General features: G+C 43.2%; 1 protein-coding gene across 3 annotated transcripts in view; it reads left to right on the top strand.

Moving 5' to 3' along the window:
* The first annotated feature begins 402 nt into the window (after positions 1-402).
* The window catches only part of LOC131741399 (BOS complex subunit NOMO1), a 51,388-nt gene continuing 36,704 nt past the window's right edge, over positions 403-15,086 (top strand). For 2 of the 3 annotated variants that reach the window (XM_059038302.2, XM_067013087.1), the window contains exons 1-9: positions 403-711; positions 3,327-3,416; positions 4,930-4,975; positions 7,844-7,944; positions 8,640-8,746; positions 10,907-10,979; positions 12,805-12,957; positions 13,769-13,906; positions 14,237-14,326. In XM_059038302.2, coding sequence (XP_058894285.1) covers positions 547-711; positions 3,327-3,416; positions 4,930-4,975; positions 7,844-7,944; positions 8,640-8,746; positions 10,907-10,979; positions 12,805-12,957; positions 13,769-13,906; positions 14,237-14,326 — 963 coding nt within the window. In that variant the 5' untranslated portion in view covers positions 403-546. The remainder of the gene's footprint in view (positions 712-3,326; positions 3,417-4,929; positions 4,976-7,843; positions 7,945-8,639; positions 8,747-10,906; positions 10,980-12,804; positions 12,958-13,768; positions 13,907-14,236; positions 14,327-15,086) is intronic. The other variant, XM_059038301.2, reaches the window with a different exon arrangement.

A 15,086-nucleotide genomic window follows, 5' to 3' on the forward strand; every position in this document is an offset into this window, starting at 1 on the left:
GGATTAAATAAAATGTAAATACCTTTTAAATATTATGCTGAACTTAAATGACATGTTTTTCTTTAAAAAAAAAAAACCTAATTCATCATTTATCACGGAAAAATACACCAGTTGACACAAATCCCTAAAAGGGGTTTGAGATTATACTTGTGAAATTTACGGTCAAAAAGATTCGGTAAAGTTGTCGGATACTTCCATCAACAGTCTCTCGTCCTTTCCAGTTTCAGTGCTACTGAATTCCAAAGTAGGGTTTAGCTTTGTAGTTTATGACTGTACACACACACGTTGCAACTGCACCTGCCAGACGGTGCGCAGAGTCCTCCAGGCCTCCAGAGGGCACAAGTGGTCTCGTTTTGTTGCTGAGCATGCGCCATAATTCTTTTGCCTGGGGGCGTGGGCGTGGGGCCGGATCGCGCACGCGCACGCGCGTTGGGGGGGCGGGGACTGGGCTGTCAGCCGCCCGCGGAGGAGGAAGCTGCGGGCCGCGTGCGGTTTGAGGGGCGGGACCTGGAGGCCTGCGGAGGGTCTGGCAGCAGAGGCAGGGCCATGCGGGAGCGCCGGGGCGTGGGGCCGCCGGGGTCGGTGGTGGTGGTCGCCACCGTGGTGCTGCTGCTGAGCGGCGTGGGGCCGGCGCGCGGCTCCGAGGACATCGTGGTGGGCTGCGGGGGCTTCGTCAAGTCGGACGTGGAGATCAACTACTCGCTCATCGAGGTGAGCGCCCGCCCCGCGGCCCGGACCTCGCTGTGTGACCCCGGGCCAATTGCTCAACCTCTCTGAGCCGCGGTGGCCTCGCCTCTGACACCAGGCAGTTGCCACCAGCCCCCCACTCTGGGAGTCCTTTCCTTTTTAAAGGCGCCGCTCTCCTTGGGTCTCCACTATCTCTAAAGAGCATGGATTCCCATCCCAGAGATCCTGACCCAGTAGATCTCTCTTGGCATCTCTGGGGCTGGGAAACTGTATTTTTAATTTCCCTGGTTTCCCCCATGGGACCCCTTTTCCTCTGAAAATGGAGAGTTGTCAGCTGCCTGTACTGGGTAGTTATTGGAATTACACTAGAGATTTGTGCGGAAGTCTTTTTATTAAGTTGCAAAGCCCTGTTCAGTTAGATGATTATTAGCCTAGTGGAATTATGACCCAGAAAGCTTGTGAAGAAGAAGAGAGATAGATGGAGGTAGGGATAGAAAGTCACTTGCAGGACAGATGGGAAGGGACCCGAGGGAGGGCTGGCCTCTGTTTCAGGAGGGTACTGATGATGGGGCAGAAAAGGGAATTTGGGAGAGAAAAAAGGAAGTGGCTGAAAAAGAGAAGGGAGTGGGGACTAAGACCCCAAAGGCTGTCTGTCTGAAAGCACATTGAGCTGCTTCTGTGCTGGTAGCTGGAGGGCTGCGGGGAAGGGTTGGACCGGTGTGTTCTACAAAGTAGGTTACTGAGGATTGGGGGAGGGGTAGGAAGTAGATTCACATCCCACTAGCTCTTTGACCTGGCCTTGCTCCAAGTCCCAATTTTTATTCCTGTAAGATGGTGTTGGGTGAGAGGCAGCAGAACCCAGCATCCTGTATTTTAATCAGTCATGATCTTCAAGACGATTGGTCCTAAGATGTCAGGCGTTTAATGAATCTACCCACTGACAGTGGCAGGGCTTCTAGGATCTCTTGGTGCCCATGCCACCTCCTGGGTTGTGGGCACAGGACATTCCAGAAGCCACCTGGAAAGGCTTTGCAACTTGTAGTTTCCTGGGGCTCCAGGAGGAGAGTGAAGGCAGTAAGGGGCACTCCCACCCCAAACACTAATAGTGACCTTGAGAGCAGAGGGCAGGTTTTGTGACCTAGTATGAAATGTGTTCCCTGAGCTCTAGGGCTGCCTGTCCAGGTGGTCCGAGACACTCATTCTTTCTTAATTTCTGATTGTGAAATGAAGTGTTTCATATGTGTAATGTATATTGCCATTCTGTGCGCTGACCTGTGCTTTATGAAAGAAATAAGATATTTCACAATCATTTCTTGATTGTGTTTTCTGTGTCCCAATAAAACTACCTGCACTCTTCTCCAGCTCTCTTCCCTTCTGGGTGTTTTTCCATCATATTCATTCGGTCAGTAACTGTTGAGTGAGCCCCGGCATGTTCAGAAGCCTTGTGTCTGGTGGGGATATTCAGTTCAGTGAACAGAGCAGACAGAAATCCCTAAAAAAGAAAAACTATATTGGTTGCTAATTCTTTAACAATCAGGAGATTTCACATTAAAAACTGCATTCCTGATTTCTCTGGAAAACCAGCTGATCTTTGGGCTGCAAAACTTGGCTTGGGTTAAGTAGCGATCTGTCTCTCTTTAGGTGAATGCCCCTTGATAGGACTTCCATGGCCCCTCTGGACAGCCGGATTTTCAGTCCCTGCTTTAAGTGCATGCATCTGAATTTCTTTATGGCCTGTGAACAAGTTTGAATATTTATTGAGTACTTACACTAAATAAGACACTGACCCAGGTGCCATGGAATGTAAGTCGTGGTCACTGCCCACAGGGAGCCTGCAGTGTGTACGTAATTTCACTGTGTTCCTTTCCTAAGTGCACGTGTTCTGAGTCTGCTGCTTTATACATCTTCTTAGCGGGTGTGACCCAATTCTGTTATCATAGTTACAGATTATTAACATTAAAAGTTTCTAGATGGATGTCACTCCAAGCATTGGGACTCTTTGGGTCAAATAATACAGATGCCTGGCCCTCACCCCAGACCTTCTATTTTAGAAACAGATGTGGGGCTCAGAAATTGCATTTTTTTTAAGGTACTTTACAAAAAATTGAAGTATAGTTGATTTCCAGTGTTGCGTTTAGTTCCTGGTGTACAGCAAAGTGATTTAGTTATACATATACTTTTTCATATTCTTTTCCATTAAGGTTTATTACAGGATATTGAAACTAGATCCCTGGATAAACCTGTTGTTTATCCATTCTATATATAATAGCTTGCATCTGCTAGTCCCAAACTTCCAATCCAACCCACCACAGGAATTGCATTTTAACAAGCCCCTTACTAACAGCAAAATTTGAAAATTTATTTTAGACCCAGAAACAGCGTAGAGACAGACACTAAAATAAACTGAAAAGCATTGAAAAAATATGACTTTGGGACATAGTTTCTAACCTGAAAAATATCAAATCACATTATTTTGGGGATACTTGTCTTATTTCCCTCTGTCCTAATGCCTAGTGTTAGTAACTTCATATGGTAGGTCCTCAGCAAATGCATTTTGACTGAATGCATTCAGGTGCATTATATGTAGCTAATTCTCAACAGTGATATTATGACTTCTCTTTTCTTTCCTTCCTTTCTAGATAAAGTTGTACACCAAGCATGGGACTTTGAAATACCAGACAGACTGTGCCCCTAACAATGGTTACTTTATGATCCCCTTGTATGATAAGGTAAGAGGGGAGAGTACTTTAGTCTTTTACGATGGGAAGTTGTCAATGTAACCCACAGGGCTGTGCTAACTGGGAGAGTGGCTTTCCCACATGTGCAGATACTCATGTTTTGTAAGTTGTAAGTGGAGTATGGTAATTCTGGCCAAATTCTGGCCAAGCTTATGAACTGGTTTGATTGAATGCAGTGGTTCTCAGTGTCTCCAGGGACATTTGGCAACGTCTGGAGACATTTTTTGTTGTTACAACTGTGAGGGAGGGAGAGTAGTGCAGTTATCTTGTCAGTGGAGGCCAGGAATAGAGCTAAACATCCTGCCATGCTGTATGGGACAGACCAAATGTCACCAGTGCCAAGGCTGAGAAACCCTGATTTAATAGAACCCTTTACTTGCAAGCAGCTTAAAATATCATTAAAATGAATTATACAAGTAATATGTGAGTTCATGAGCTTTGTGAAAAAAATCAAGATGTTTAGAAGTATATGAAGTAAATTTTATCCCCCAAACCCCCCTCCCTCTGTAGTGATAACCTCTGATAAAAGTTTCAGTGTGTATCCTAGCAGATGGCTTTCTCTGTATTTAGAGTTGTACAGATGTCCATGAATATACATGCATGTACATATATGCAGATGCACAAACACATGTGCACATAGATGGGTATCCATGCATACCCGTTCTCCCACCCCTCATTCTCCCCACATTTTAACTTTCTATTTGGAAATACAGATTCACAGGAAGTTGCAAAAGTAGTTAATATACTGTGTAGTTTTGCTTTTGATTAAAAAAAATACAAATGGACTCAAACACTAGGCATTGTCCTGCAATGTGCTTTTTTTTTCCCTGTGGTGATGTTTTGGCACGCTTTTGGACATCAGCATGTATGGACCTTCCTTTTAATGGCTGCACACATGTCAGAGGCAGGCCAAGCTAATTTATTCCCAATTTCTCTATAGACACAGAGGCTTTTTCCCAGCTTTAAAAATTATTATTACTAACCACACAGCAATAAATATTCTTGAACTTACATCTTTATGCACAATACATAAGATTGATTTCTAGAGGTAGACTAGTTGGGTCTTGAAATCTGTTTTTGTTTTGTTTTTTTAAACTATTAAAACATTCTCAAGGAACCCTTCACTCAAGGGTATATGTAAAATCTAGTTTTAAGAAGTGACTTTAGTTCCTGAAGATCTGGCTGACCCTGGCAACCTTAGTCATATGAGGGGTTAACAGGAGATGGGATTAATAGAATGTGTGGAATCAAAAGACCAAGAGCAGCTGAATACAGAGTCTTTGTAACTCTTTGATGGGTTAAATGGGAGGTTGGGGGGTTGAGATTGCAGCACATGAAGGGAATCAAGAGCTCACTACCATTTACAAGTACAAAGTTTATGCTTGGAATTCCATTTCAGGTGTGAAAATTCTAGATAATAGGCTAGCACTAAACTAAATTAAACTAGCTGAATAGTCATCAGTTCTTAGTCCCTTGCAGTGATTTTTTTTTTTTCTCCTTGTAGGGAGATTTCATTCTGAAGATTGAGCCTCCTTTAGGGTGGAGTTTTGGTAAGTTAACAAATAACCAGGTATACTCTGTAAAGGATTAGGTTATGTGCTGAATATTAATTTAAATTGATAGAGTGCATAGATTGTTAAAATAGTAAGGATTCCTTTCTAGTGTGGAAGAGGGATTTTTGTTTCTTTTTTTAACCGCCATGCCCCTATTACTTTAGAGTAGATTGGATTTACTTTAGACCTACCTTAAGATTTTCTGTCATGTTTCTTAAAGTAGGCATCTTTTCTTGTACCTCTCAGAAAACTCCACTTTAGCAGCTTCGTTCATTAAGTGCCAGTAGAACTTGATAAATATAGAGGTCAGGAGTGGGGACTTTGTTCCTCTTCCAGGATGGCTTCTTTCTTAGCCCTCTCAGTGTTTTCAAAAAATTTTTTTCAGTGAATTAATGGCAACATTAAACATTGTGAGACTTGACATAAAAATCCAGATTTACTTCTCTTAAGAGATCAGAGGATCTGACAACCTTGGGTCTTACCAGCTCCGTGACGACCTTGGACGAGTTACTTCCGCTGCATCGGCGTCTGTCTTCTCACTAGGGGTCAGGAGAGTAGTAGTACCTGCCTCACAGGCTACTGGAGGATTAATGGACCAGTGTATTTATGTGTTCAGAATCGCTGGCACATTTGGCAATTAATTAGTAAACACTTAAAAGCAGTCTTTCCGCACACGTACAAACAGAAGCTCCAGACTTTCCTGAGGTGACTGTCTTTTAGCAAAGTCGGAGGAGCGTGAGTGGGCTGGATCAGAAGAAGGGGTTCTGCTGTGACGTAGCTGGTGTCTTTGGAGAGCAGAGCCTTGACGTTTCGGTAGAGCGTGTGTGACCCCAGTTCTGTAGCTTGGAGGGGAGACGTGGAGGGCCCAGTTTTTCCTACCAGGCCTGCCTGTGAGTTAGAGGGGGAAGAACTGAGTCCCTGCTGTCACAGTGGCAGTGACAGCCAACTCTCATCTGGAAGACAAGCGCCTTCTTGGTTCACGGCCGGGGGTGCCTGGCTGGTGTGGTCCAGAAAAGCAGAGGGGAGTCAAAGCCAACCCATGGCCAGAGAGACGACAAATCGGCCAGAGAGGTCACAGATCGGTGGCTTGCAGGAGTGTTGTTTGAATCCCCTCCCTTCTTGTCAGTTCTTTTACTTTTTAATAAGTTTTTAAATTAAATTATAGCATACTTTCCAAAAATTGTACTCATCACAGGGATATCAGGGGATGAATTTTCACAAAACGAACACAGTCACGTAACCACCACTTAGATGACAAGACAGAACCTGACCAGCACCCAGAAGTGCCCCATCCCAGGCACTTGCTAATTGCGCTGCCCGCCTAAAATTATAGATTATTTTGTCTGTTTTGAACTTCATGTAAACAGAATCACACGGTACGTTTTTGTGCCTGGTTTCTCTCTCTTGACAATTTTCACAGAATTCATCCTTATTATGTGTTATTATGTGTTAGTATATTAGTTCATTCTGCTGTGTGAATATCAAGTGATTTACCCCCTCCGCTGTTGGTGGACATTTGGGTTGCGCCCCAGTTTTGGCCACTAGGAGCAGTGCTCCTGCGAACATCCTTGTACATATCTTGTGGGCACACATGTCTACATTTCTGTTGAATATATACCAGGGTGGAATTGCTGGGCTATAGACTTTTTACGTGTTCAGCCCTAGTAGAGATTGCTGGACAGCCAAGGTAGATGTCGCAAAACTTTGCTCTACCAGCCGTGTGTAAGAGTTCAGACCTCCACATCCTCACCAGCACTGGCTGTCAGTCTCTTTCATCTTAGCTGTCCTGGTGGTGGAGCGGTGGCCTCGCATTGTGCTTTGGATTTGCATTTCCTGATGGTCCATGAGATTGAGCACTTTTTCATGTTTCCTGGCCATTTGGATCTCCTCTTTTTGTGAGCTGCCTGTTCAAGGTTTTGTCCATTTTTCACTGGTACTTTCCGCTGTGTATGTGCGTCATTCTTCATTTTACCAGAAATTCTCTTGACTGGTCCATTTTTTCCTCTGCTTCTCATTTCACAGTCTTCTGAACCTTTTAAAAACTCAACTTTAACCCCTATTATGATGAACTCTTCAGTTTTTTTTAATCTGACTTAGTTGCTAATATTGAAAAATCAGGACACAGCACATAAAATCCAGATTTCCAGTTCTTGAGAAGGTGGAAGCTTGGGCAGCACTGGGTCACGTGGCAGTAGTTGGTAGAAGCTGTCCCCCTTTTTCCATTAGCTGCAGTCCACACTTGGCCAGTCTGCTGACCTCTAATCCACCGGGTTACTATGGACATTGGAGTTTACAGTCCTGGTATAACGTGGCTGAACTCCTGTACTTGGTCAGGAGACAGATGTAGAGCCAGACTTTTGGGGTTGAATTTGGGCTCTGTCCCTCACAAGCTCTGTGATTTTAGGAGATTGTTTAACCTTCCTGTGCCCCACTTTACCTCTCAATCAGCTGCAGATGTTACTATCTACCTCTAAGATAGTTGTCAGGATTAAGAGTACTTGGTTAGCTCAGTGCCTGGTCTGTGATGGGCGTTCAGTAATAAAACTCTTTGGCACTCACTGGATTTTCCATGGGACTCTGAGATACAGCTGAGCTGTAAAACTGTTACAAAAGTATATTATACTGTAAACTCTGGTTCCCTTTGGGGTGGGGGAGTGGGTGTCAGGATGTAGGGGTGGGAAGGAGACTTTTCCCTGTGTACCTCCTTGTGCCTTCGGATTTTAAGCCATGTGAGTGGTTCAAAAGTGAATACAGTGAAAGTTAAGCAGTTCAATGTGTTTTACGCAGACAGTTTCATCCTGTCCCAGAACTCAGCTTGCTCTTGTGTCCTGTACCCTGTTCCCCCCTCCCCCTGTCATTGGGCAGAGCCAACCACCGTGGAGCTCTACGTGGATGGTGTGAGCGACATCTGCACGAAGGGCGGGGACGTTAACTTCGTGTTCACGGGCTTCTCCGTGAATGGAAAGGTTTGGCATTTGTCACGTTTGCTCTGTGGTACATACCTGGTCTTCTCTTACCTTTAAAAAAGCAAGATGTTTTTAAACTGGGGGCTTTGAGCCCACAAGGGACCCACCGATAAGCTTCAAGAGGGCCTGGGAGCTCAATGAAATTACATGTAAAATGTAGCGGGTGTTTTTAGGGGCCGGGTCTCGGTTGCTGGTCACTCCCCTGTCTGAGTATAGATGCCAAGATGGCTTTTTAGAGGGACAGGTTCTCAGGGGAGAGTTCCCCCTCCCTGCACCCAGCACCACGGTTGAGATGCACATATTTATTGCCTTCCTTTTCTTCATGGTGGGTTTATTCTCCTTTCCCTTGACCCTGAGAGTGAGGGCCTTTGGTCCCTGCTTTTTGTGTGGGTTTCTTGTTAGAGATGGGGACCCTGGGTATTTATTCTTTCGCAGTGGTTTGTAAAATAATTGTGCATCTTTAATTGAAGGTGTCTTAGAGTCAATGAAACAAAGTGTCATTTTACTGTCGCTGTTCCCTCTCCCTGTCCCTAGGCCTCCCTGGGAAGGGTATCCACAATCTCTACCATCTTTTCCAAGGAAACTTGGGCCAAAGAAGGTCATGGGCTTCGTGTGGGAGCAGGAGCAGGATGGACAGTGCAGTTGGGAGAGAACGTTGCTGCCGGGTGGCTCCTAACCCCTCTTCTCCACGGCAGGTTCTCAGCAAAGGGCAGCCCCTGGGGCCCGCAGGAGTTCAAGTGTCTCTGAGAAACACAGGCACAGAAGCAAAGATCCAGTCCACAGTCACACAGCCGGGAGGAAAGTGAGTCATGCATGTCACACCCTGCCCCGAGGCTAGAGCTGGGCCCTGATGTGGGGGGAGCTTTGGATTTAGGGAGACCTGGGTTCAAATCCTGTTTCGGCCTCTTAACTTCAGACAGGTTCCTGCCCCTCAGGGCCTCAAGTTCCTCATCTGTAAAATGGAAGTCATTTGACGCATTACATCTAACATTGATGCAGTGATTAAATATGAGATAAATAAAGCACATGCTGCAGGGCCTGGCACATGGTAGGCCTTCATTTAATGGTTGGGACTGGCTCTGGAGCCCAACAGCCAGGGTTTGAATCCTGATTCCCCCATTTGCTAGCTTTCTGCCCCGGAGCAAGTTACTTGACGCCTCTGTGCCTTGGTTTCCTCATTTATAAATGAGGATAATCATGGAACCTACCTCTTAAGGTTATTGAGAAGATTAAATTACATCGTTTCAAACTGTCTGGCACAGAATATGTGCTTAATAATTTAGCTCAATACAGATTAGCTCAATTACGATTTTTAAAAATCATTTTATCACTATTACATCACAATCATTTTGTAGTTGGAACTAATGACTATTTAATTAACCTTGCTGAGTCAACTTTAAAGCATTTATGTAATGGATTTATATCGTTGAGTTGTAACTGTTAATAGATGTGCCAAGATTAATATCAGAATAGTTCCACCTGATAGTGTTGAAAGCACGCAAATCACCACTGACTACTTCAATACGCAAATATGACTAAACTGCAAAATAGAAGTTTGTAATGAGTCTGTCAGTACATCATCCAATTTTTTTTTTTTTTTTTTTTTTTTTTGCGGTACGCGGGCCTCTCACTGTTGTGGCCTCTCCCATTGCGGAGCACAGGCTCCGGACGCGCAGGCTCAGCGGCCATGGCTCACGGGCCCAGCCGCTCCACGGCATGCGGGATCCTCCCAGACAGGGGCCCGAACCCATGTCCCCTGCATCGGCAGGCGGACTCTCAACCACTGTGCCACCAGGGAAGCCCTATCATCCACTTTTTAAATGATGATTGTTGAAATTATATTTCAGTTTTGAAAAATACTTATTGATGCCTCTCCAGCCCCCTCCCCTGATCTGTAGAGGATCAGAGGAGGGGGTTGACTGTGGGACTTTCATTTTCTCTAGTTTCAGTAATTTGCTGCTGACCGTGCTGGGAAAAGTGCCTTGAACTTTCCGAATCACTTTCCAAATCTCTTTCCTGTGCACTAACTAAACTGACAGTAACGTGCAGAACTGGGATGCTATGAACGTGAAGTAGAGGCTGAATCTTACCCAGGCCAAAATCCAGTGGCAGTGTCAACTCTTTTGTAGCAAAGTGATTTCCAAGCTCTATCCAGTTATTATAGGCAACATTGGATGTAATAAAATAACCACCACAGAAGAAATTGCATGAAATTTTTGGAGTTCACGTCGCTGGAATTAGTCCTTTCATGGTCCGATGCTTTGCAAATCTAAAGGGCTAAATGTGTCAGAATCCTGGTAGTAGTGCTTCCATCCTCAGCTCATCCCACTCTGGTCTTGGTTTGTTCACAGCTGCTAGAATAATCTTTGTCAGCTTCTGGTTTCATCACAGTTGCTTTGTGCAAGAACCCAGATTGGCTTCTATTTGTGTCTGATAACAGGTCTTAATAAACTCTGGGGTAGGAGTCAAGCTCATTGTCACCTGCCCTCCCCTAACGCTTAGTGTCATCGTGTGTAAGTGTCCGTCTCAGCCTATCGGGTCTGTCCCCCCTGTTCTTTACCCACCTCTCGTCCCTTCCCACTTCTTCTGCTTTGGATGCGTCCCTTCTCTCCTGTTCATGCCTCTGACTCTGTCAACACACACTTGAATGTTCTGTGACTGATCCTTGTTGAACCACAGGGACTGGTTTTTAGGCCAGAAATTTCTGGGGTTAAGGGAAACATCAGCCTTCCTTCTCATTAGCACATGAACCCCTCTCCTTGCACACAGCCAGTGCCCTGTAAGTGTTGTCTGATGAGGATTTGTACAGCGAAGGATTGAATTTCATTTATGCTCATTTAACTGGCTAAGGGCAAATTCGTGATAACTCAGACATTATTTTCTTATGCTTCCAATCATTGTCCTAAAATTAGAAGTGCTCGGGTTGTTGGGAGAAAGTGAAGTGGTATTTTGTATTTCTTAGGTTTGCGTTTTTTAAAGTTCTTCCTGGAGATTACGAAATCCTTGCAACTCATCCAACCTGGCCATTGAAAGAGGTGAGCATTTATTTCAGTTATGTCGATGGCCATGCCAACAGTGTGCTGGTTTGGGGACAAATTTAGAGGTTTTCAATTCCAGATATGAAATGATTTTATGGTTTTTCTAGAAGTCGATGGAAAAAAACAGTGGTGCTGCTGTTTAGTTTGGTGGTACTTATACAGGAAAACTCCCTCCGTGTAGCAGATGTTGCTTATATTGGTTTCAGTTTTAGGTAACAACATTGTCATCCTGCTGTGAAATTGGTCTGTTATTAACTGTAGCTATTTTAAGCTAAATCAACACCAGAAGGACCCGATGAGATTATTTTATTGTTCTTTTTTTAGTCTGTAACAACAATCTATAAATATACTTAAAAATTTAGAAACTCTTGTACATGTGCCCAAGGAGAATGTATAAGAATGTTTATTGCAGCCTTGTTTGTAGTAGCAGAATACTATAAACAACCCAAATGTCCATTAAGAGGAGAATGGATTGTGGTTTCATCACACAATAGAATTCTGTATGTCAGCAATAATGAATGAACCAGAGCTATGCATATCAATATGACTGTGCTTAAAAGCATAAAGTTGAAGGGAAAAGGCAAATTGCTGAAGGATAAGGAAATATGATACCGTTTATATAGTCATTAAAAACACTTATGGTAATACCACTTATGGATACATTCACATGTAGAAAATTATAAAGATGGGAATGGCAAACAGTATATTCATTATGGTACTGATGTTTGTAGAGGGAGGGAGGAAGGGGACGTGGGCATCTGCAAGGGTCTAGGATTGTATTTCTTCTCTTTTATTCTTTAGCTGGTTGGAACTTATATAGGTGTTCTTTGGTATAGATTCCTATATCTGTTTTGTGTTTGACTGAAATAGTTTATAATAAAAGATCAAAAAAGGAAAAATACTAAACGAGGTTCTGTAATAACTGTGAAGAAACAAATTGAAGTTAAGACTTAAAGAACATTTTGACAAGTTAGTTTTTATATTAGTTTTGAGGCTGCGTCTCATTTTTTTGCTAAAGAAGCATCAGTATCTCAGTTTTTACCTTGTAAGTTTTACGCATTTATAATTGATGATATAGTTTCACACCTAGATATGTCTGTCTTCTGTTTATGACTTTGTTTTCAGGATTTTTCTCTTCTGGGCAACACTGAAAAATGTTTCATTTAAAACTCCATAGCTTACACATTATAAATAGAATACATTTTAAGGTTTGCATTGTTTGTTAATTGTATACATAAAGGAATTTGAGTTTATTCATGTAAAATTGTGTTTTAAAGTAAAGCAGGCTGTTAAAAGTCAGGATAATCCTTGCCCTTTGGGGGAGTAGTGACTGGAAATGAGCATGAGGGGGGCTTCTAGGGTGCTGGTTCTGTTCTGTGTCTGGGTGTTGGATGCATGGTGAGTTTGGGAAAATCACTGTGCTGGACGCTGAGACTGTGTGCAGTGTTCCCCATGTGAATTATACTTTGACAGAGAGTTTAAAAATACACACATACATACCATTAAACATGGAAAAAAACAAAGCATGTTCATTAAAAAAAAATTGGAACATACAGAAGAGCATAAAGGAGTGGAAGTGGAAAATCTGGAAGGTGGAAACCTGTAAAAAAAGGTGAATTGTTACCATCTAGACGAAATCACCATCATCTCCATTTTGCCACAGTTTCCTTCACTTCATTTTGCGAATTAAAAAACAGTTGTTATGGTACACGTGCAATTTTGTATGTTGCTTCCCCCCAGTTAATATTTTAGTGTCGGCATGTCCTCGTGTTGTTAAACGCTTTGTGTTTATTCTTTTGGAAGTTGACATCTTCTCTTGTAGGCGAGCACGACTGTACGAGTAACGACCTCCAACGCCAATGCCGCGGGCCCCCTCATAGTGGCTGGCTACAACGTGTCTGGCTCTGTCCGCAGTGACGGGGAACCCATGAAAGGGGTGAAGTTTCTTCTCTTCTCTTCTTTAGTAACCAAAGAGGTAAGCAAAGAAGAGTGAAGAACAAGAGAGATTGTGGGCAGGGCTGGGGGCACGGGGGATCGCAGACTAAGAATACACAGTTTAAAATGCAGAACAGTCTCAGAGTAGAAGACAAACGTACGGTTACCAAAGGGGAAAGCGGGAGGTGGGGAGGGATAATTTAGGAGCTTGGGATTAACAGATACACACACCACTACATATAAAATAGGTAAACAGCAGGGTTCTACTGTGTAGCACAGGGCACTATATTCAATATCTTGTAATAAGCTGTAATGGTAAAAGAATCTGAAAAAGAATATATATGTGTGTAACTGAATCACTTTGCTGTATACCAGAAACTAACTCAACATTGTAAACGAACTATACTTCAATTAAAAAAAAATTAAATAAAAAATTAAATGCAGGTCAAGGTTGATTTATAGTTTCAGCATTTAAGAACCTTGTGTTTCTCTGTTGACTCACAAGAAATTGAATGTCTGCCCTGGGACGCAGTGGAATTCAGTGGAAGGTGCACTGGCTTTGAAATCAAACAGACCCAAGTTCAGACAAATCCCAGCTCTGCCTCTGACCAGCTGTGTGAATTTGGGCCACTCCGGTTTCTTACCTGGAGGATGGTGACCATTTTTAACTTTTCAAACTTGAATGTAAAGATTTTACATTCTACTATGTCCTCTGCTATGTCCTAGGTTTCAGAAATATATATTTTGTGAAATAAAACTTCTACAAGTATTTTTAAAGCATGGCTATTTGATAATAATCAGAACATGTAAGTGGAAAAGGAAGTCATTTTGGGTTTTTTCTCCTGGCCTAGGATGTCCTGGGCTGCAACATCTCCCCAGTGCCCGGGTTCCAACCCCAAGATGAGAGTCTGGTGTATTTGTGCCACGCAGTCTCCAAAGAAGACGGCTCCTTCTCCTTCTATTCGTTGCCGAGTGGGGGCTATACTGTGGTGAGTGAAGCCGACTTCCGTTCTGTTTATGTTTGGGACGCTTGCATCACAGGAAGAGTCAGTGCCATTTGGATATCAAAGGACTGAATGATTGGCCTGCAGTTCCATGAGCATTTTATTTAGCAGTTACTGAAGATGTAACTCTGTCCCCTCAGTAACAGCTGGTAATAGTACAAATCTTTCTCTTTTAAACCTGAAACAGTTATGATTAATAGTGTCTCTTTGCCTGCTTTGAACCCCTTGTTATTTGTGGGCTGCTGGATTGAGTATTAATATTGATGGTTGAATCATGTTATTGGCTCTTGGTAATTAACCGACTTTTTCTTCCAGATTCCATTCTATAGAGGGGAGAGGATTACCTTTGACGTTGCTCCTTCTAGACTTGACTTTACAGTGGGACATGACAGCCTGAAAATTGAGGTAAGGCCTCTCTGTTGGAGTTCCCATCCCTGGGCACAGGTGTTGCAAACGTGTTAAAAAAAAAAAAAAATCAGTTTATCTAGAAGTAGTGTTGGAAAAAACAGAATGTTGTACTCTCTTCCCCTTCATTCTGGGATCCACTGGATCCTTCACCTCTCTCACATAATGTCTTTATCTTAGAGAATCAGAACTGTATTTACATCTACTTCATTCAATGAAATATATTTACCAAGTGTCAATGACATATATTTTAGGTACTATTCTAGCGATGGGCATATAGCAGTGACCCAAAGAGGCAAAAGTTCCTGTTTTTGTGGAATTCATGTTCTAATGGCAGAAAGAGACAATATACTTACAAATAAGTAAATAAGAAAGTATGTGAGAAAGTCTTTGTTCTTTAGAAACATAAAGCAAGAAAGGAGATTATATAGTTTCAAGGTTAAGATAGGGTTGAGGTCTCATAGGTTGTTCTTGGGAAGGCCTTAGGGTGAAGGTGACTTTTGAGTAACAACCTGAAGGGGAAGAGGCAATGAACTGTACTTACATCTGTGGGAAGAGTGTTTAAGACGGAATGGCAGGTGCAAAGGTCCTGAGGCAGGAGTGTGGCCAGAAGGTTTAGGGAACCCCAGAAAGGCCAGGGTGGCTGGCATGGAGTGAGTGAAGAAGGGAAGAAGAGGAGAGAGCGTCAGAGAGATGGTGGGGTAGGTTGTGCAGGTACTGGTGGGCCATTCTGGGTGACAGTTGGCACCACTGAAAGGTT

This window comes from Kogia breviceps, chromosome 14 (genome assembly GCF_026419965.1).
Source record: "Kogia breviceps isolate mKogBre1 chromosome 14, mKogBre1 haplotype 1, whole genome shotgun sequence".
Taxonomy (NCBI): domain Eukaryota; kingdom Metazoa; phylum Chordata; class Mammalia; order Artiodactyla; family Physeteridae; genus Kogia; species Kogia breviceps.